General features: G+C 42.7%; 1 protein-coding gene across 2 annotated transcripts in view; it reads right to left on the bottom strand.

Moving 5' to 3' along the window:
* Window positions 1-17,901, bottom strand: part of LOC132406029 (transducin-like enhancer protein 1) — a 196,753-nt gene that overhangs the window by 48,243 nt on the left and 130,609 nt on the right. For both annotated transcript variants that reach the window (XM_059991180.1, XM_059991181.1), the window contains 5 exons: window positions 11,482-11,535; window positions 8,893-9,048; window positions 7,543-7,672; window positions 6,269-6,444; window positions 2,580-2,656 (listed from right to left, as the gene is read on the bottom strand). In XM_059991180.1, coding sequence (XP_059847163.1) covers window positions 2,580-2,656; window positions 6,269-6,444; window positions 7,543-7,672; window positions 8,893-9,048; window positions 11,482-11,535 — 593 coding nt within the window. The remainder of the gene's footprint in view (window positions 1-2,579; window positions 2,657-6,268; window positions 6,445-7,542; window positions 7,673-8,892; window positions 9,049-11,481; window positions 11,536-17,901) is intronic.

Raw genomic sequence — 17,901 nt, 5'->3', positions numbered from 1 at the left:
ACTACTGGTGTTCCACAGGGGTTCGTGTTGGGACCGACTCTTTTTACGTTATATGTCAATGATTTGGATAATGGAATTGATGGCTTTGTCGTAAAGCTTGCAGAGGATATGAAGACAGGTGGAGGGCAGGTAGCTTTGAAACAGTAGAGAAATTACAGAAGGACAGACAGATTAGGAGAATGGGCAAATAAATGGCACATGGAATACAGTGTTGGGATGTGTATGGTCATGCACTCTGGTGGAAGAAATGGAAGTGTGAACTGTTTTCCAAATGGAGAGTATAAAAAAACTGAGATGTAAAGCATTTATTTCAAGAGGAATGGAATATAAAAACAAGAGTGTAATGCTGAAATTGGGAGTATTATGTGCAGGCTTGATCCCTTATCTTAGAAAGGATGTGCTGAAACTGGAGAGGGTTCAAAGGAGGTTCATGAAAATGATTCCAAAATTGAATGGCTTGTCTAATAGTTCCAGACCTGTATACACTAGAATTCAGAAGAATGAGGGGTGACATAATTGAAACCGATTGAATGGTGAAAGGTCTTGATAGAGAGGATGTTTCCTATGGTGGAAGAATCTGAGACCAAAGGGCACAGCTTCAGGATAGAGAGGCGTCCTTTTAGAATGGAGATGAGGAAGAATTTCTGGTGAAATCTGAGTGGCGAATCAGTGGAATTATTTGCCACAGGGAGCTGTGGAGGCCAAGTCTTTATGTATCTATTAGGCAGAGGTTGATAGATTCTAGATTGGTCAGGGCATGGAGGGATATGGGGAGAAGGCAGGAGATTGGGGCTGAGAGGAAAACTGGATCAGCCCTAATGAAATGGTGGAGCAGATCCAATGGACCTAATGGCCTAATTCTGCCCCTATATTTTATGGCCTCACACCCACTGTTGTGGCTCTGGTCCAACGCCCATGAAGTTTCATGCCAAGATAAACATTCCAAATATGATGTTGACAGTTTTCAATGTACAAGATCCTTTATTGGTCATACTTGGAATTTTGTGATCAGTTCCATGACGTGCACCTTGGTCAGGGTACACTGGCCTTGAAGGGTAGCATAATTCAAAATTGAATGGCACCCTAAATGATTATGGTACACAGGAAGATTACCCAAACGCAGAATGAAGCTTATGGAATTTCCAAGATTTATAAGACTGACCTGCTCAAAAATCGTGAATGGCTGCTGATAGGGTATAAAGAAGCTATCACAACTGGTGACCCATACTCACCTGGATCTACCAATCACCTTGCAGCTCCTGCCCCACCGCTTCTTGGTGATCTCCCATCTGCTCTTTCAGCCCAGGTCAAAGGTCTTGACTCAAACTGTCAACTGTCTATTTCCCCCCCCATACATGCTGCCTGTTCCACCGAGTTCCTTCTGCACAGTTTGTCTTTCTTTGTTCCGGATTCCAGCACCTGCAATCCATGTCCTTAGTCATACTTTTCATCAGCTCGTCCATTATTCCATAGCTTGTATCCTAACCTATTGTCTCACTCTTGCCAGGCTTCATAATTGCTCTAGGTAGCATTCTCACCGTCATCTGCAATGCCAGAACCTCACTCCATCCAGTCATTGATGATCAGTGACACAAGCTGTCCCAGCCACTCTACCTCACTTTCCTTCTCTGCAACTCAGCTGTGTCAAAGGACCAAGAACTGGAAGATACAGCAGGCAAATGAACCAAAAGTGACACAGGCAGAAGTTAGCTTAGGATCTTGAATTCACTGCGAGGGGTGCTGTGGGCGCAGATTCAAATGGTATTTAAAAGGGATCTGGATGAGTATACAGAAGGAGAGAACTTGCCAGATTTTTGGGGCAAGTTGGGAAGTGGTTGTTCTTACAGATTTCTGCAATTCTAATCCCTAAACAAACCTACTTAAATACCCTGCCAGCTTAACGAAAAATAAAGATTTTTATTATTAATGGCATTGTGATTTTAGAGACTAGACGGCTATGAGCTGGCTAGTTAGATGCACAAGGGAAAGCAGATGCTGGAATATGGAGCAACACAACAAAAGTTGCAGAAACTCAACAAATTAAACAGCATCAATGGTGGAAAATGGACTGCTTGGCCAATCCTGTTGAAGGGTCCTGAGCTGAAACATCATCTGGCCATTTGCCTCTATAGATGCAGCTTGACCCGCTGAGTTCTTCCAGCTTTGTGCGTGTTGCAGGAGTTTTATTTATTCTTTTATATTTAGAGATATGATGCACAACAGGCCCTTTCAGCTGTGCTGGTCAGCAACCCACCAGTTTAATCAGGGGACAATTCACTATCATCTACTAACTGGTACATATTTGGACTGTGGGAGGAAACCAGAGCACCTGGACTTTTCCACACGGTCACGGGGAAACATATGAAGCCCTTACAGATGGCACCGGATTTGAACTCCAAACTCTGACGCCCTGAGCTGTAAAGGCCTCCCACTAAGCCTAGACCCATGGAAAATAACGCTTATTTTCATGTGAAAACAAGCTGTACATACAGTTACAGTTCGTACAAGATGTCATGCAGTGCACCATCACAAAACAGTATCTCTGAGTCACGTTCTACTTCAGCTCCCACAGTACTTACGGCTTTCCTGCAGTTGCTGCTGACAGACTCCCAGGAAGGCCTGGGCCTCGTTTGTGAGTGTGATGTTCAAAACCAGCCTAGACAGACCAAACAACAGGGTTAAGAAAGGAGATGAATAGCACTTCTAGAAATTCCTTGCAGACAAAATTGATGAAAACATTACCGGAAAATTATCTTTTGATGTCAGTCCTGCCCTCCTCATTCTTTTTACTGGTTTTTATTTATTTAAATTTTATTTAGAGATGCAGCACAAAACAGGCCCTTCCAGCCCAACAAGATGCACCACCCAACAACCAGCCTAGTCTAATCGCAGGACAATTTACAATGACCAATTGACCGACTAACCGGTCTGTCTTTGGACTGTGGGAGGAAACCGGAGCACACCCTGGAGAAATCCACAAGTTCACAGGGAGAACGGACAAAGTCTTTAGAGATGGCACGGGAATTGAACTCTGATGCCCTGAGCTTAATGGCGTTGCGCTAACTCTTACGCCACCGTGGTGCATGTCAGTGCCTGCTTAATTTAACCTTTCCCCTTGCACCCTCTGTAATCCTGGAATTGGAACAATTGTGGCACAAGGTTCATTCAAGCCTTCAGTATTTTGCTGGCTCCTTGCACAGCAACATTTTTCAGTCCTATTTCCTCACTCCGCCTGCACAGAGCGCAGCCGATGCTTTGGGTCGAGTCCCTTCATCAGGATTCCTGCAGAAGGGTCTCCGCCCGAAATGTGAACTGTACGCTTTTCCACGGATGCTGCCTGGCCTGCTGAGTTCCTCCAGCACTTTGAATGTGTATTGCTTAGATTTCCAGCATCCGCAGATTTCCTCCTATTCATGACTCACAAGATAACTTACTATATATTTCATCACCAAAGCCCTCCCTCTCCTTTACTATCCACCATATTTTATGGCTTGCTAACCTATTCTAGTTCCTATTCTGTCACCAAGTTTCATCAACATTCTCAAATCTCTTCAGGTCCACCTCTATAATCTCACCCTCTGAGGCCTCCTCTTTGCACTGCAGTTCTTTATAACCTTGTCATTGGGTCTGGAGACTTGCTTGCCTCAATGACTCGGAGAGCTATCTTGGCTGGAGTTAGGGCCTTGTGCTTTGGCTCTTGGCAGGGTCACCCATACCAAACAGGTCAAAGGTTAGAGGCCAACCTAAGTGTGGTCCACTTGTCCTCCAGGTTCAGGGATTTCAGCTCAGGGCTAACAACCCTGACAGATAAAATAAAACCGTTAAGGAAAAAGCAATGAAGAATCCTTCAACATCTGTGCAACAGTATTCCCGAGTTTCCCGTGGGAATTGTGTGACTGACAGCGGCGAAAACGGAGAGGAAGCTACTGACATGATGGTGGAAGCCCTGAACACCACCAGAGATGGAACATCTCTATAGCTGCCCTAAATGCTGTTGGCGTAACGGGCACTCAGTCATTGCATCATCATTGTATTTTCATTGGCTTTCTGGATCCATGTCCCAAACTTCACCCTCTAATTTTTCTAACCTTTGCTCTACTATCAGATTTTTGTTGTCTTGCTGTATTATTAAATGTATTGTTTTGTGCTTGGTACAAAGTGTGGCATTCTAATAGTATCCAACACCTCAGTTACTTTTATTTGATGAAGCTCGCGATGCATCCTCAGATATCTGGCCACTGTGAAGACACTATATATACAAATGCAATTTATCACTGTGGCAATGATAACTTATGATTCAAAATGCTTTTCCAGGTTCTGAACTGTGTCTTGCAGACCAGTTGTTTATTTAAAACCTGACAGGAAAGGAACAAAAGGGCACAGCTTACCACTTAGATGAGCGTGACTCAAAGTTATCTTTAAGTCTCCTTAGGGATTGAGCGCTGCTGTAAGCCTCAACTATTAATTGCTCAGCAACTGGAACACTGTCAGATCTGGATTTGAGAAATGAGAACTTGCCTTTTCTTTCAAGGCAGACCAAGGCACAGGGGAAATAGCTATGGTCAAGAGGCTAAGGGTTCACAGTTCAATATTTAACATGCACCCTCCCCCTACACTTCTCCATGTACCCGTGTTTCTAGATTTTCCATAAAGGAAAGAACTGAGCCTATAATCCTCAAAGCTGCTGTAATAAGATTCCCAATAACTAACAACTCAATGGGAAAACATTTCAGGCACATTCACAGTAGCAGCAAGTCATTTTTATGCATCAGATGTTGATCTCTTACACCATCAGGATTCAGAAAACATATAAATCAAAGTTGTTCATTAAGTTTACTGGGCTATTCTTTGGTCCCAAGTGCCAGAGAGTAAAAGAGCTTTGTATTCGAAATGAATTGATAACCCCCCCAAGAGTCCACTGACTGGCTGGGGACACAGGAAAAACACTAATGAGGAGAAGGCCAGGCATCTGAACATTTTTTTTCCATTTTGAATCAAGTTGCAGAACACAGAACTACAGAAACTACAGGAAGTTTAAAGCCTGGCCGCTCTAAAATTGGTATAATATTTGGCAGTACCAAGAGATCTTGGAATTTGTGATTTTAGGTAAATGTCTAATATGCTGTGAAAATCGTGTTGAACTGCACATAGGTATACCTTGTTCAGTTCTACAGGTCTACAGTAATTCAAGTTCATATAGTGCTCCCGGCTGTGATTAAAATCCACTGCCAAAAAAAAAGTGAGAAGTGTTTTGAATCCCATCATTCTAGACTATATCTGCCTGGGTTGTCTTGCATTGACAACTATCCCAAGCAGGAAGTCATAAAGGTTCCTTATGCCCATGCGCAGAAACTTTAGAACACAGAATAGTACAGGCCCTTCAACTCAAAGTGTTATACTGATCATTTAACCTACTCCAACATCAATCTAACCCTTCCCCTAAATGTCCCTAAAGCATCTGCCACTACCACCAGCCGGGCAGCACACTCCACACACCCACCGCTCACCATGTAAGAAAAACGCCCATCTCTGACATGTCCCCTCAGCTTTCTTCCAATCACCTGAGAATTATGCCTTGTCAAATTGGCGCCCTGGGGTAAAAAGTGCTGGCTGTCCACCACTAAAGCCTCTTATTACCTTGTACGCCTCTATCAAGTCACCTCTCGTTCTTCTTTGCTCCAAAGAAAAAGGCTCTAGCCCTGTCAACCACTCCTCATAAGACATACTCTTCAATGCAGGTGGCAATCTGCTAAATCTCCTCTGCACCCTCTCTAAAGCTTCCACATCTTTCCTATAATGAGGCAACCTTTATTAAAAATGAAGCATTTACCCAGCAATCAATCCTTAGTTGCCCATCCTCCCTTCTCCCTTAGAACCAGGGGACATAGCCTCAAGATTTGAGGGAGTAAATTTAGGATGGCGATAAGGAGGAACTGCTTTTCCCAGAGAGTGGTGAATCTGTGGAGTTCTCTGCTAAACAAAGCAGTGGAGGCCACCTCAGTATATATATTTAAGACAAGGTTGGATAGATTTTTGCATTGTAGGGGAATTAAGGGTCATGGAGAAAAGGCAGGTAGATGGAGATGAGTTCATGCTCAGAACAACCACAATCTTAGAGAAGGGCAGGGCAGGCTCAATGGGTCAGATGGCCTACTCCTACTCCTATTTCTCATGTTCTTGTTTTACTTCAGGATCACAATACATTTACAGATTGTGAACCTGGTCTCCAAAAAAAAATGTTTCAGTAGAATAAGAAGGCAGGACTCACCACGGATGACCGTCCATACGTGGAGGCTGTGGCTCCGCCGTTGAGTTGAGGGGAAGCAAAATGCAAACCTCCGTAGGCATTAGCACCAGCAATCCCACCATTCACCGCAGTGTGCACCATCCCAAACGGCACTGGGAAGGTTCCCTGTACAGATAGTGGCGGTTTTAACCCTAAAGCTGAAGAACAAAATGGTACCATTAATGCTACGCAGTGCCTCACTCAGAACATGCACTTTGTTCCAATTCTCAGTTCCTTTCTGCAGACTGTTAGCTCAATTACAAACAAAAAATTCCTCCCTTCCTTGCCAAGTCTTGATGAATGGTGTCGGCCTGAAACATCGACTAGTTTATTCCCCTCCATAGACACTGCCTGATATGCTGAACTCCTAGCACTTTGTATATGTCGCTGAAGACTTCCAACTTCTGCAGAACCTCTTGTGTTTACTCTATAGTTTTAAGACATTATTAAATACTCTAAGAACGTTAGGAACATGTTCCTGAACCTGGTGTTGGGGCACCTGAGCCTCCTGTACTTCTTCCCGATGGCAACAGCAAGAAGAGAGCATGGCCTGGAAGGTGACAGCCATTGATGATGGTTGCTGCCTTCCTCTATCATCTCTCCTTGTAGATGTACTCAGTGGCGGGGTGGGCTTTGTCTGTGATGGACTGGGCTGTATGGACTTTTGCAAGTTTGAAACAATGCTGATTTTCTGTCTCCAACCCCTCTCCCCATAACTGTTACACTGTGCACCACAAGGAAAAGAACTGTAATTTAGAGGATTGGGCAATGTTTAGGCAGGGGTAAGAGATGGATTGTCTGGCTACATACATTAATCTGGTGAACACGGAAATTCTTATCCTCCTTAGACTGTCCCAGTGGATTGAGGACGACCAGTTTCTACTCTGGTTCTGCGGGTTCTGAGGTAGATACTACCAGAGCTGGGCAGGTCGAGGCAGAAAGGGCAGACTGGTCAGTATCTTAGACATGAGAGAACCTACAGATGCTGGAAATACAAAGCAACACAGCAAGCCAGGCAGCATCTATGGAAAAGGGTCAATGTTCCGGGCTGGGACAATTCATCATCTTAACCATCATCGACAATCCCTCCCACCACCCTGACAGTAAATGCAAGGCCTCAAAACCCAGCTGAGAGCTTGATTAGATTGCACACTCTCAGTAAAAGCATAGCATATGTGGAAATGGAGCTCTGAGAATAACAGCCACCAAAATCAATAAATGAAAACAAGCCGCTCGGATCAGTAAAGTCTGATTACCCAGTGGATCCGCTCCTGCTTTGCCGGGGGCCGAGCAGAGCTGTGAAGTGCTGCTGGTGCTGGGGGTCGCCGTATCACTCCGAGATGGCGGCACACCGGACTTCAGTCCTGGTGTGCTGGACTTCTCATTCTAATATCAAGAGCACAGACAGCAGTTAGAGGGCTTTTAGATATAGTTTATAAATCCAGCAGACTGACTGAGATGGGATAACTCAAGAAGCAGGATTTTAGTACCTGACCTTAGAATAACATGTGGATAGTCATATATCAGGATGTGTGAATAAAAAGGGAGAACAAACAGTAAGATAGATTTTGCATATGGTTTTCTTTTTAATACCTTGATAGTAAAATTGTGATATTATGGCACCATCTGTCTAGATGACAGGCAAAACAAAAGCTTTTCACTGTATTTCAAAGTTAAATAAAGTTAAAAGTAAATTTATTCTGAAAGTCTGTTTATATCACTATATACTACCCTGAGTTTCATTTTCTTGCAGACATTCACATTAGAACAAAGAAATACAATAGAATCAATGAAAAACTACACACAATGACTGACAAATAACCAAAGTGCAAAAGAAGATCATCTGCAAATATAAAAAATATATATAATACAATTGGGTGGCAGGGTGGAGATGCGTCTCTGCCAAAAGAGGTGTAAGGCGCTCCTTCCCTCTGCTAGCCAGCAGGTCACTCTTAGACAAGGTACAGCACCTGCTTAGCCCCCCCCGATTGGGGCCATGTGAAGCCATGGGCGGTCGTATGAGCAGCTGGTACATATCACTAGTCCTGGTTACGTGACCACTGACGCCAGGCAGACAATCTCAAAAAAGTATTGATAATGGCTGGGGTCACCCGTCTTGTAAAGACTCTGCCCAGAAGAAAACAAAGGCAAACCACTTCTGTAGAAAAATTTGTCAAGAACAATCATGGTCATGGAAAGACCATGATAGCCTAACAACACAGCACATAATGATATAATAACAATAATTAAACCAGTAAATGGATAATATGGAGAACATGAGTCACAGAGTCCTTGAAAGGGAGTACATAGGCTGTTCAATCAGTTCAGAACTGAGGTGATTGAAGTTCTCCACACTAGTTCAGGAGCCTGATAGTTGAAGGGTTATACTCGTTCCTGAATCAGGTGCTGTGGGACCTTCTTCCTATTGGCAGCAGCAAGAAAAGAGCATGGCCTGGATGGTGGTGGTCGTTGATGATGGATGCTGCATTCTTGTGGCATGCGCCTCATAAATGTGCTCAATGATGGAGAGGGTTTGGACTGTGTGTGTTCTGTCACCACATTTGTCTCAGTATATTTGAGAAAAATAGACCAGTACTAACACTTACCATGACTGGCTCTTTACTTTTTAGTGGAGGGGGAGTGCTGCTTGTTGTAACCAGGGATGTCGGGCTATTCACTTGCGTCTTCCTCCTTGCATGGAGCTTGTCTAATCCATTTTCATGTGCTGCCTGGGGAGAACTGCTGTGAGGAGATGAAGGCTCCTGTAACATAGAACCATCATACATCCATAAAAAGATGGTAAGAATATATGACTCACAAACTCTCAATCTACAGGCTGCACTAGTTGGGCCAGTGGGATGAGTGTAACCATTGATCCATTGGATAGGTGTACAAAGGGAGAAGCTGGCCAAGATGTTCACATGCTACAATCCTGCATCAATACTTTTCTCCTCTGCTACTGAAACTCATTCCATTGGCTTCAGAGTACTAACACAATCATTGCCTATTGACCAGGGTTGAAGGCAAATTTCTAGTCAATGGGCCTATTCCTGCTCCCAAATACGTAAGTTGGCACCATACCACTCCCCCAAAATGCAAGTTTTTTGTAAAATAAATCTTAAAATTAGCTTTTTTTTTTGGAAGCAAGCAACAATGGCAAGGTCAGTATTTAGAGCCAATCTCAAACTGACATGCAGGAAGAAGTGCCTTTGCATTCCATGAGTTAGGAGATAGTACACTCTGTGGTTAAATAAGTCTTGCTCATTATCCACATTGTTGAAAAGAGCTAGGGAGACAGGCTTAGGAACATCTCTACTCCTTTGCCCAAATACTCTCTTATGGTTAATAACAAACTACAGCTTCCCTCACTTTACTATCAGTCCATCAGCAGTACCCAAAGTGGTCAGCCAAATCCCAGTGTTCTGAACTCATTATGAGACTGCACACCCAACACAATTTGTCCTCAACACAAGGTGCTTACCACTGAAAACTGGCCTCAGCCCTAACAAACTCTCCCTTGTGTTGAGGACAAATTGTGTTGGGTGTGCAGTTAGGTTAGGGCTGAGGCCAGTTTTCAGTGATAAGCAGGCACTTTCCACATAATCTAATTGTGGCTGGAGATGGAAAACATTCTTGAGAATCTTTTGTTGCCCTCAGATCACCAGGCCCTGTCCTGGGCCATGTTGGTTTTCCTGGTCAACTCCATCCACAAACTTCTGGAAATTCATCTCCAAAGATTTCACCATGGATAGATGGTGAAGGAACTCTAAGTATAGGGATAGGGGCTCAGAGAATGGCTTTGACAGTTGGTTAGACAGTCCCCAGGGATACCAGCTCTTAATGCTGTTACCATTAGAAGCTTCTCGGTATCTTTGACATTTGAACATTCAGAAACAATTGAAGCCAATTAAAGAAAAATAAAGATTGTTAAATGGAAACTATTTTTCTCTTTACATCTCACACACACATAAATTAAAAACATAAAGCAGCTTAAACAAATAATAAAAGTAGTTCTAACTACCATTTATCCAGCATCCAATATTATCCATACAGGACTGTGAAGCTGAAACCAGCTTTCATCTAGAACAAGAGCAAAAGGCTGGCTTTCAACAAGGAATTCTGCAGAGGTTCTCACAGCCCCCTTAGTCTTCATGAGGAATCTGCCATGTACTATAACATGCAGAAGTAGCCTCCAAGTTGGACACGTCAACACCGGAAACCAGACTTCCTCAGGGAGACATAGATAAGCCCTGATATTAGAGCTGGTATGGAGTCAACAGATCCAGGCCACTATCGAGAAGAGCATCTAAAACTGAAGCTGACTTTTGGTCAGCAATAAAGCCAAGAATGTGCAGGCTACAAAAGAAAGTGGTGCACCAAATGCAGGGAATGATTAGGCCTAAAACAGACTTAGTTGAGTACTTAGTGGGGCAGCAACCATTCTGGTGGCATTCATCTGGGCAAGGAGCCAGCCAACACAAGAACATCATTCAAGTCAACTCAACAAAGGTTAGGTTTTAATTATTTAATTATCCACAGAAAGGAGCCAATTTAGTGAGCAAAAAGGTCATGGAAAATGTCAAAGCTTTTAAGCTTATGCTACAAGTGGTACTTTAATCTATATTAATTACTAGCTGATATAAGGGGAAAAATTACTGTCAAATTAATTTGAAGATTTGGGTTTGGGATTTTTGTTGTCCAAGCTATGGTTTTTGATATTTAATAAACGTTAAAGTGTAGTCCTAGATCACTGCAATATTGTACAGATAATAAGAAAAGTGACGTGATCATTGTAGTCTAGAATTTAAGAAGTTAATGGTGGTCTCATTGATGGCTTGAAAATATTAAAAATAACTGATTATGGTGGATAGAGGGATACTATTTCTACATATAGGGGAGCCAGACAATAAAGAGCCAGGCAGTTCAAGGGTGAAGTTATTTAGCAAATTTTACGCAGAGGGTGGCAGAAATTTGAAAATCTATTCCACAAACAGCAAGTCTTCATGGATACGGTGGAAAAGGCAGGCATATGGATTTAGATTATAGATTTGTAGCAATATCACTGAATTGTAGAAAAACTTTTAGTGGATAATATACCCTATTCCTTTTCCAACGTTTCTCTGGTCGACAATAATTATGACAAAGCTTTGACCAACTCTAAATGACAAAGTCTTGTTTTACAAAATTTTACTGACCTCATTGGAAACATCAACTACAAGATTATCATCACTCTTGTCTTCATCACTGTCCTGTTTGAAAGCCAAAAAAAGTATTAAACACCCTCAAGGTGAGCTTGGCCAATTTTCCTATTATTTTAGTCACAGTGTGATCGACTAAATGTCAGCACATCGTCCAACACTCTACACATCATTGGGTGGCTAAAGTCTTTGATCACAATGAGAAAATCGTACAGTGGCTACAATTAAAAAGTGAGTAAACAAATTATTATTCCAGCAAAGCTAGACCCTGGCTTTCTTGCTCTGCATCTGATTCTAGGAGTGCTGTTTATTTTCGATGGCCATCTATTTAATCAAGTTTAAAATCTCTGCTGACGATGTCATGATAGTACTGAGATTAATGAGTTTGACTTCCAGGATCTCCAGTGTTAGGAAATACAAGCTGCCAAATGCATTTGATTCATTGGACTGGGACTGTGGTGCTGATCATAGTAACTGAGCCCATTTAGCAGATACTGGTAGCTAGACTGTAGAACTTAAGGCTGTACCAAGACAGCTAATTGTCCAAGTTACAAGTTGGCAGCTCACCTACACTCTGGCTGAGATATTACTATATTACTAAATTTAGGGCAGATTTATTTAATAAAATGGAGCTGTGGGAGAGTTGGGAAACTCACAACATACAACCTGATCCGCCAAAGCAGTCTCTATATGTCCCAGTGCCCTGAATGCTTGGTAGAAGTCAGCAGTTTGCACACTCCCTTAAAGTTCAGATTTATTAATCACATGTACATTGAAACATACAGTGAAATACAAATGAACAGAGAGGCCGCTTGTCATCTGTCAACTTCAAAATAGATATCACCTTCATGGCAGTGCACAGACCACAAGACATTGGTGCTGAATCAGGCCATTCATTGAACTGAGTCTGCTCCGCCATTCCACCATGGCTGATTTATTATTCCTCTTAACCCCCTTCTCCTCCCCGTAACCTTCAACACTCTTAGTAACAAGAGCCTGTCAACTCCTACTTTAAATATACCCTACGTCTTGGCCTCCACAGCTGTCTGTGGCAATGAATTCCATCAGATTCACCACCCTCTGGCTAAAGAAACTCCATCTCATCTGTTCTAAAACATAAAAGGAGATACTTAATTTACAAATATAGTAATTCCAAATTATCCTATCTATACCTCCCTAATTTCTTCTCCTGTGAGCTCTCTCGCTGCTTCACAAACAACAGCTCAGCTGTTGGCATACACAAGTAGCCATTTTTCATACAGATGCCAGTACAGTAAATATCAGCTGGAACACCTGCTCATGTATATACACAAAGACTTGAGTCATCAGGACTGAGCAACACTACCTGGCTTTGAGGTCACCCTGACACAGACTAATGCTCCTTCTTCACCAAGCCAGCTGGCTTTATTCCTAGCTACAGAGAAGCACCATGTCAGTCTTTCTTACCTCAAGAATCAGTGATTTACGGACTCAAGCATAAAATACAATTGTGCCCCAGAGTAACACACACACAAAATGCTTGAGGAACTCAGCAGGTCAGGCAGCATCTATGGAGGTGAATAAGTAGTCAATGTTTTCTGCAAAGACCCTTCATGAAAACACCGATATGATGAATGTTTATTCATTTTCATAGCTGCTGCCTGACCTGCTGATTCCCTCCAGCACTTCGTGTATGTGTTGCCCTGGATTTTCAGCATTGACAGAGTCTCGTGTTAAATGTGCCCTAGAACAATGGCTGGCTAGCTTGCAGATCAAGCAGTAATCCAAAGCTCCATCTGCCCTCCCTCCAGATGTCGAAGATCCCACAGCAATATTCCGAGGAAGAGAGGAGTCAACCCTGGCATCCTCAGCAATACTGCACTGCTCCTTTGTTCTTTGTATAAACAAAGATCAAGAGGGTTTGTGGGAATTTGCTGCACTGAAATAGTCATTTTACTTTAATACAACCCAAACCATGAAAGGTGAATTGTGAATTGAAGCGTCATTAACCTAGAAAAGATACAATAAATATTTACAAGGATGTTACTGGAGAATTTATAAGGAGAGGCTGGATAGACTGACTTTTTCCCCTAGAGTGCAGGAGGTTGAGGGATGACCTGGGAGATTTATTTTTTTAAATTCTGAGGAATAGATAAGCCACTGTCTCATAATTGAAATGCTTGAGCAACACACAAAAAACGCTGGAGGAATTCAGCAATCAGGCAGCATCTATGGAGTAGAATGAACAGTGAACGTTTCTGACCAAGACCTGTCTGCAATAAAAGAAAAAGTGTTCTTATGGCTACTTGATCTCTGAATCCTTCTTTTCACTAGAGTTCACTCACAAGATGGCAGCGCAGAACTATTTATATAAAGGCAGCCAAGCACAAGTGTTTGTATTCATGAGCAATACAATCAAACTGCTGCAAATAAATAGATTATACATTAAATTCCTTACTCCAACCTCAGCTGGTTCATCAAGAGCCCTTTTCCAACCTGCCTGTAAAAATAGTTAAAGTAATGAGATCATCTTTCTACTGGACAGCTGAAGGAACATGAATCAGAAAACACTCTGTTCCTTCTAGAGCAGACTCACATTAGACTTATTTAAAGATTCACAGCCAATAGAGAAACCCAATTCTCAAGACCACAGTGCCATGACACTGCTCAGTAAACCCCCTGACACAGAGCTCGTCAATGCTACAGGATACAGACTCCCACTCACAATTTCAGACCTGGGCACTCTCCAGCAAGAAATTATCAAGCATCAGAACAGAACCAGAAACAAATCTGCGAGATTCCTCCGTGTTGCTTTTATTTGCTTGAACTCTTTGGGGAGAGAGGCGCTTCACTTGGTAAAAGATCACAGGCAGTCCACATACCCTTTACCCTTTCCATGTGGTAAGACCATAAGACAAAGGAGCAGAAGTCAGTCATTCGGCCCATCGAGTCTGTTCTGCCATTTCATCATGAGCTGATCCAATCTCCCCATTAGTTCCATTCCCCCTGCCTTCTCACCATAACCTTTGATGCCCTGACTACTCAGATACCTATCAATCTCTGCCTTAAATACACCCAATGACTTGGCCTCCACTGCCGCCCGTGGCAACAAATCCCATAGATGTACTACCCTCTGGCTAAAAAATTTTTTTTTGCATCTCTGTTCTGAATGGGTGCCCTGCAATCCTCAAGTCATGTCCCCTCGTACTAGACTCTCCCACCATGGGAAGCAACTTTGCCACATCCACTCTGTCCATGCCTTTCAACATTCAAAATGTTTCTATGAGGTCCCCCCTCACTCTTCTAAACGCCAAGGGGTACAGTCCAAGAGAAGGTAGAGAGAAGGTGCCAGATGATCCAACTGTCACCGCTTGTATTTCCTGATGACATCGGCCACCATTCAGCCCACCAAGCTATGGAAACATTTCCATCAGTTTTACCTGTATCTCTGTAACAGAGTCAGTTGGAGGTCACACTGAAAGAAACATCCCTTTGGTCCATCTAGTTCTCAATGACCAAGTTTTCCATCTAAGCTAGTCACACTGGGCTACATTTGGCCCATAACTTTCTAAACCTTACCAGTCCATGTACCTGTACAAATGTCTGAAACCAATTCGGAAAATGTGTAGCTTGGGTAGTTAATGGCTGGGTTGAGTAGTTCTCCAATCTTGGCAATGTACTCGCAAACGTTTCAGCGCTATACGAGGTGACATCATCAGCGCGCTATTAATTGTGGTGTGTCCTCCGAATGCCTGTCCTTTATATATTTATCAATCAGCTGATTGCTCGGCATTACAGAAACTCAATTGTGATGCAGGGAGGAAGTCTCATCATTGATTGGTTGTGTGGTGAACTCCATGCGGTGCGGTCTGGAATTTTGCCCACATCAGCTCATGAATGCAAGAGAATCCCTAGAAGCATGATCTTCTGCGAACATTTCGGTAAACAGGCATGTAAACCTCAATCCTATTTAAGTAAACTGCCAAGCTCGGAGAACTCAGCTCAACCAGATGTAACTGCCTCTTAGAAGTTGCTATTGCACCTGCCTTAACCACTTGCTCTGACAGCTCATTCCACACAGATACCTCCCTTGCCTCTCAAGATCCTACTAAACCTCTCCACTCTCACCTTAAACCTGTGATGTCAGCTACCAAGCTCGTGTTCTCGGCTCTCAGTATCTTTTTTTTATTTGCACCATCTGTCTTCTTTTGCACATTGGTTGATGGTCCGTGTATGTGCTGAGATTTCATGCCTCCTGTATCTTGGTAGCATGTAGTTGTAATTATTCTAGTATAACAATTAGGGGGCTGGAATGTAGGATCCATGAAACTGTTCTCTATCTTCATTGTATTCTGTGCTGAGCATTTATTATGGTAACTAGCCACGAGTGGTAAAAGCGGAGGGAATAAATTACATCTTCATGCTTTGCTCTAGGCAGGTTGTAGGTAGCTATGGACTGGCGGAGGTCATATCTTTTGCTGCTCACTCAATAATGCTCAATATTGCTTAGCTTACATTAGGGTATGCTAAGTTTTAGCACAACTCCATGCACAAAAGCATGCAGACATGGTCAAGAGGTTCAGCTGTTGTTCAGCTCAAACATCAGAGTAGGGAAGAAATGTGATCTAAGGCTCTTTGACTGTGGAATAATAGTTGGTGCCAGATAGGGTGATTTGAATATCTCAGGAGCAATGTTCCCTCTAAGGTGTATGCACCTATACATCTTTTGCGACTAGCACACAAAAGAATTTAACCTGAGCACAATAAGTTGTCACCTTCTACCTTGTCGGCATGTTAAGCATATTTCACAATTGTACACAATCACATTTCCTTTTCCAGTTTCTGATGTGGAAGGTGTTGACAATATGGAGCTGGCAATGATTTAGCTGTAGATTTTAGAACTGGCTTATCTACTTTGTTTTTATTGCAGGAATTATTGATTCACTGTCGAAGTCCAAAGAGCGAGAAGCACAAAAGAACTGTTAGTTCATTTAAAACAGAATGGTTTAATGAAACAGTAGAAACTGCTACACAGAAAGCTCATGAGGTCAGGAACATGCAGCTATGAGAAATCTTTATGTACATTACAGAAACTGGTGTTACCTGTGTGTATTGTTGCGATGCAAAAATTGCCTGAAAATTTGCAAGGGGGAGAAAGTGAAGTAATATTTGCAAACTTGACTTTTTAAAGCATCATTTAGCAAACAAATCGCATATGGACAGCGGGCAAAAGATCCCAATGTGAAATTCTTTCATTATCCGTGACAAGCCTCCTACCTATGTTTTGTGAGAGTACAGATGAACGAGAGCGAAAACAATTAAACCCGGAGGAGATCAAATTTCTTTTTGACAATTGGTTTTATTTCTTTTAAACAATGAACAACAAACTGGGCTTGGTAGTTTATTAGGGGTGGTGAATTTGTGGAATTTGTTGCCACATGCAGCTGTGGATGCCAGGTCGCTGGGTGTATTTAAGGCAGAGATTGATAGGTTCTTGATTGGACATGGCATCAAAGGTTACAGGGAGAAGGCCAGGAACTGGGGTTGAGGAGGAGGAAAAAAAGGATCAGCCACCAAGGTGGCTTAATTCTGCTCCTATGTTTCATGGTCTTATGTTTCTTAAAATATCTTTAGGTTTACTTCCACTTTAAAAATTCAGTGCGCACAGGTTGTCATCACCAGGCAAAAAATTGCACTGCACAAGATTTTTGCGCAAACTGGTCATTACAAATTAGAGGGAACGTTGCTCAGAAACTGTTGATGTTCTGGGATTTTCATGCACAACAGTCTCCAGAGTTTTCAGAGAATGGTACGAAAAACAAAAGAAGATCTCGTGAGTGGCAGTCCTATGGGTGGAAATGCCTTGTTAATGAAAGAGGTCAGAGAATAATAGTCAGACTGGTTTAAGTTTAAGGTAACAGTATCTCTAATAATGACTCATTACAACAGTGGTGTGCAGAGGAGCACCTGGGAACAAAATGTCAAACCTTGAAATGGGTGGGCTACAGCAACAGAAGACTATGAACATATACTCAGTGGCCGCTTTATTAGGTGTAGCTGGATGTTGGGGGGGGGGGCGGTGTGGAAGCTTCAACAACGAAACCTCATCGAGGACAGCTCCAGCCAATGTAAAAGTCTGGATGGTAAAGATGATCCACATGGGCTACACAAGGCTGTTCTTAAACACTCCCAGTGAAGAAATCCGAGTGGCCTACAAACCCATTAGAGGAACAGAAATTAAACAGCACCAGTCAGTAAGTTTTAATCCCATGCTTTGCTTGCCAAGATCTGGCATTACTTTCGAGAAAACACAGCAGTGCCTCTACTTCCCCAGGAGCCTGCAGAGATTCAGCGTGTCATCAAAAACCTTGGCAAACTTCTAGAGATGTTTAGTGGGAAGTGTGCTGACTGGCTGCATTATGAGCTGATACGGGAACA

The sequence above is a fragment of the Hypanus sabinus genome, chromosome 16 (assembly GCF_030144855.1).
Source record: "Hypanus sabinus isolate sHypSab1 chromosome 16, sHypSab1.hap1, whole genome shotgun sequence".
NCBI classification, from domain to species: Eukaryota; Metazoa; Chordata; class Chondrichthyes; order Myliobatiformes; family Dasyatidae; genus Hypanus; species Hypanus sabinus.
The sequence above is the reverse complement of the archived record's forward strand: the minus strand, read 5'-3'. Positions and strand labels throughout refer to the sequence as shown.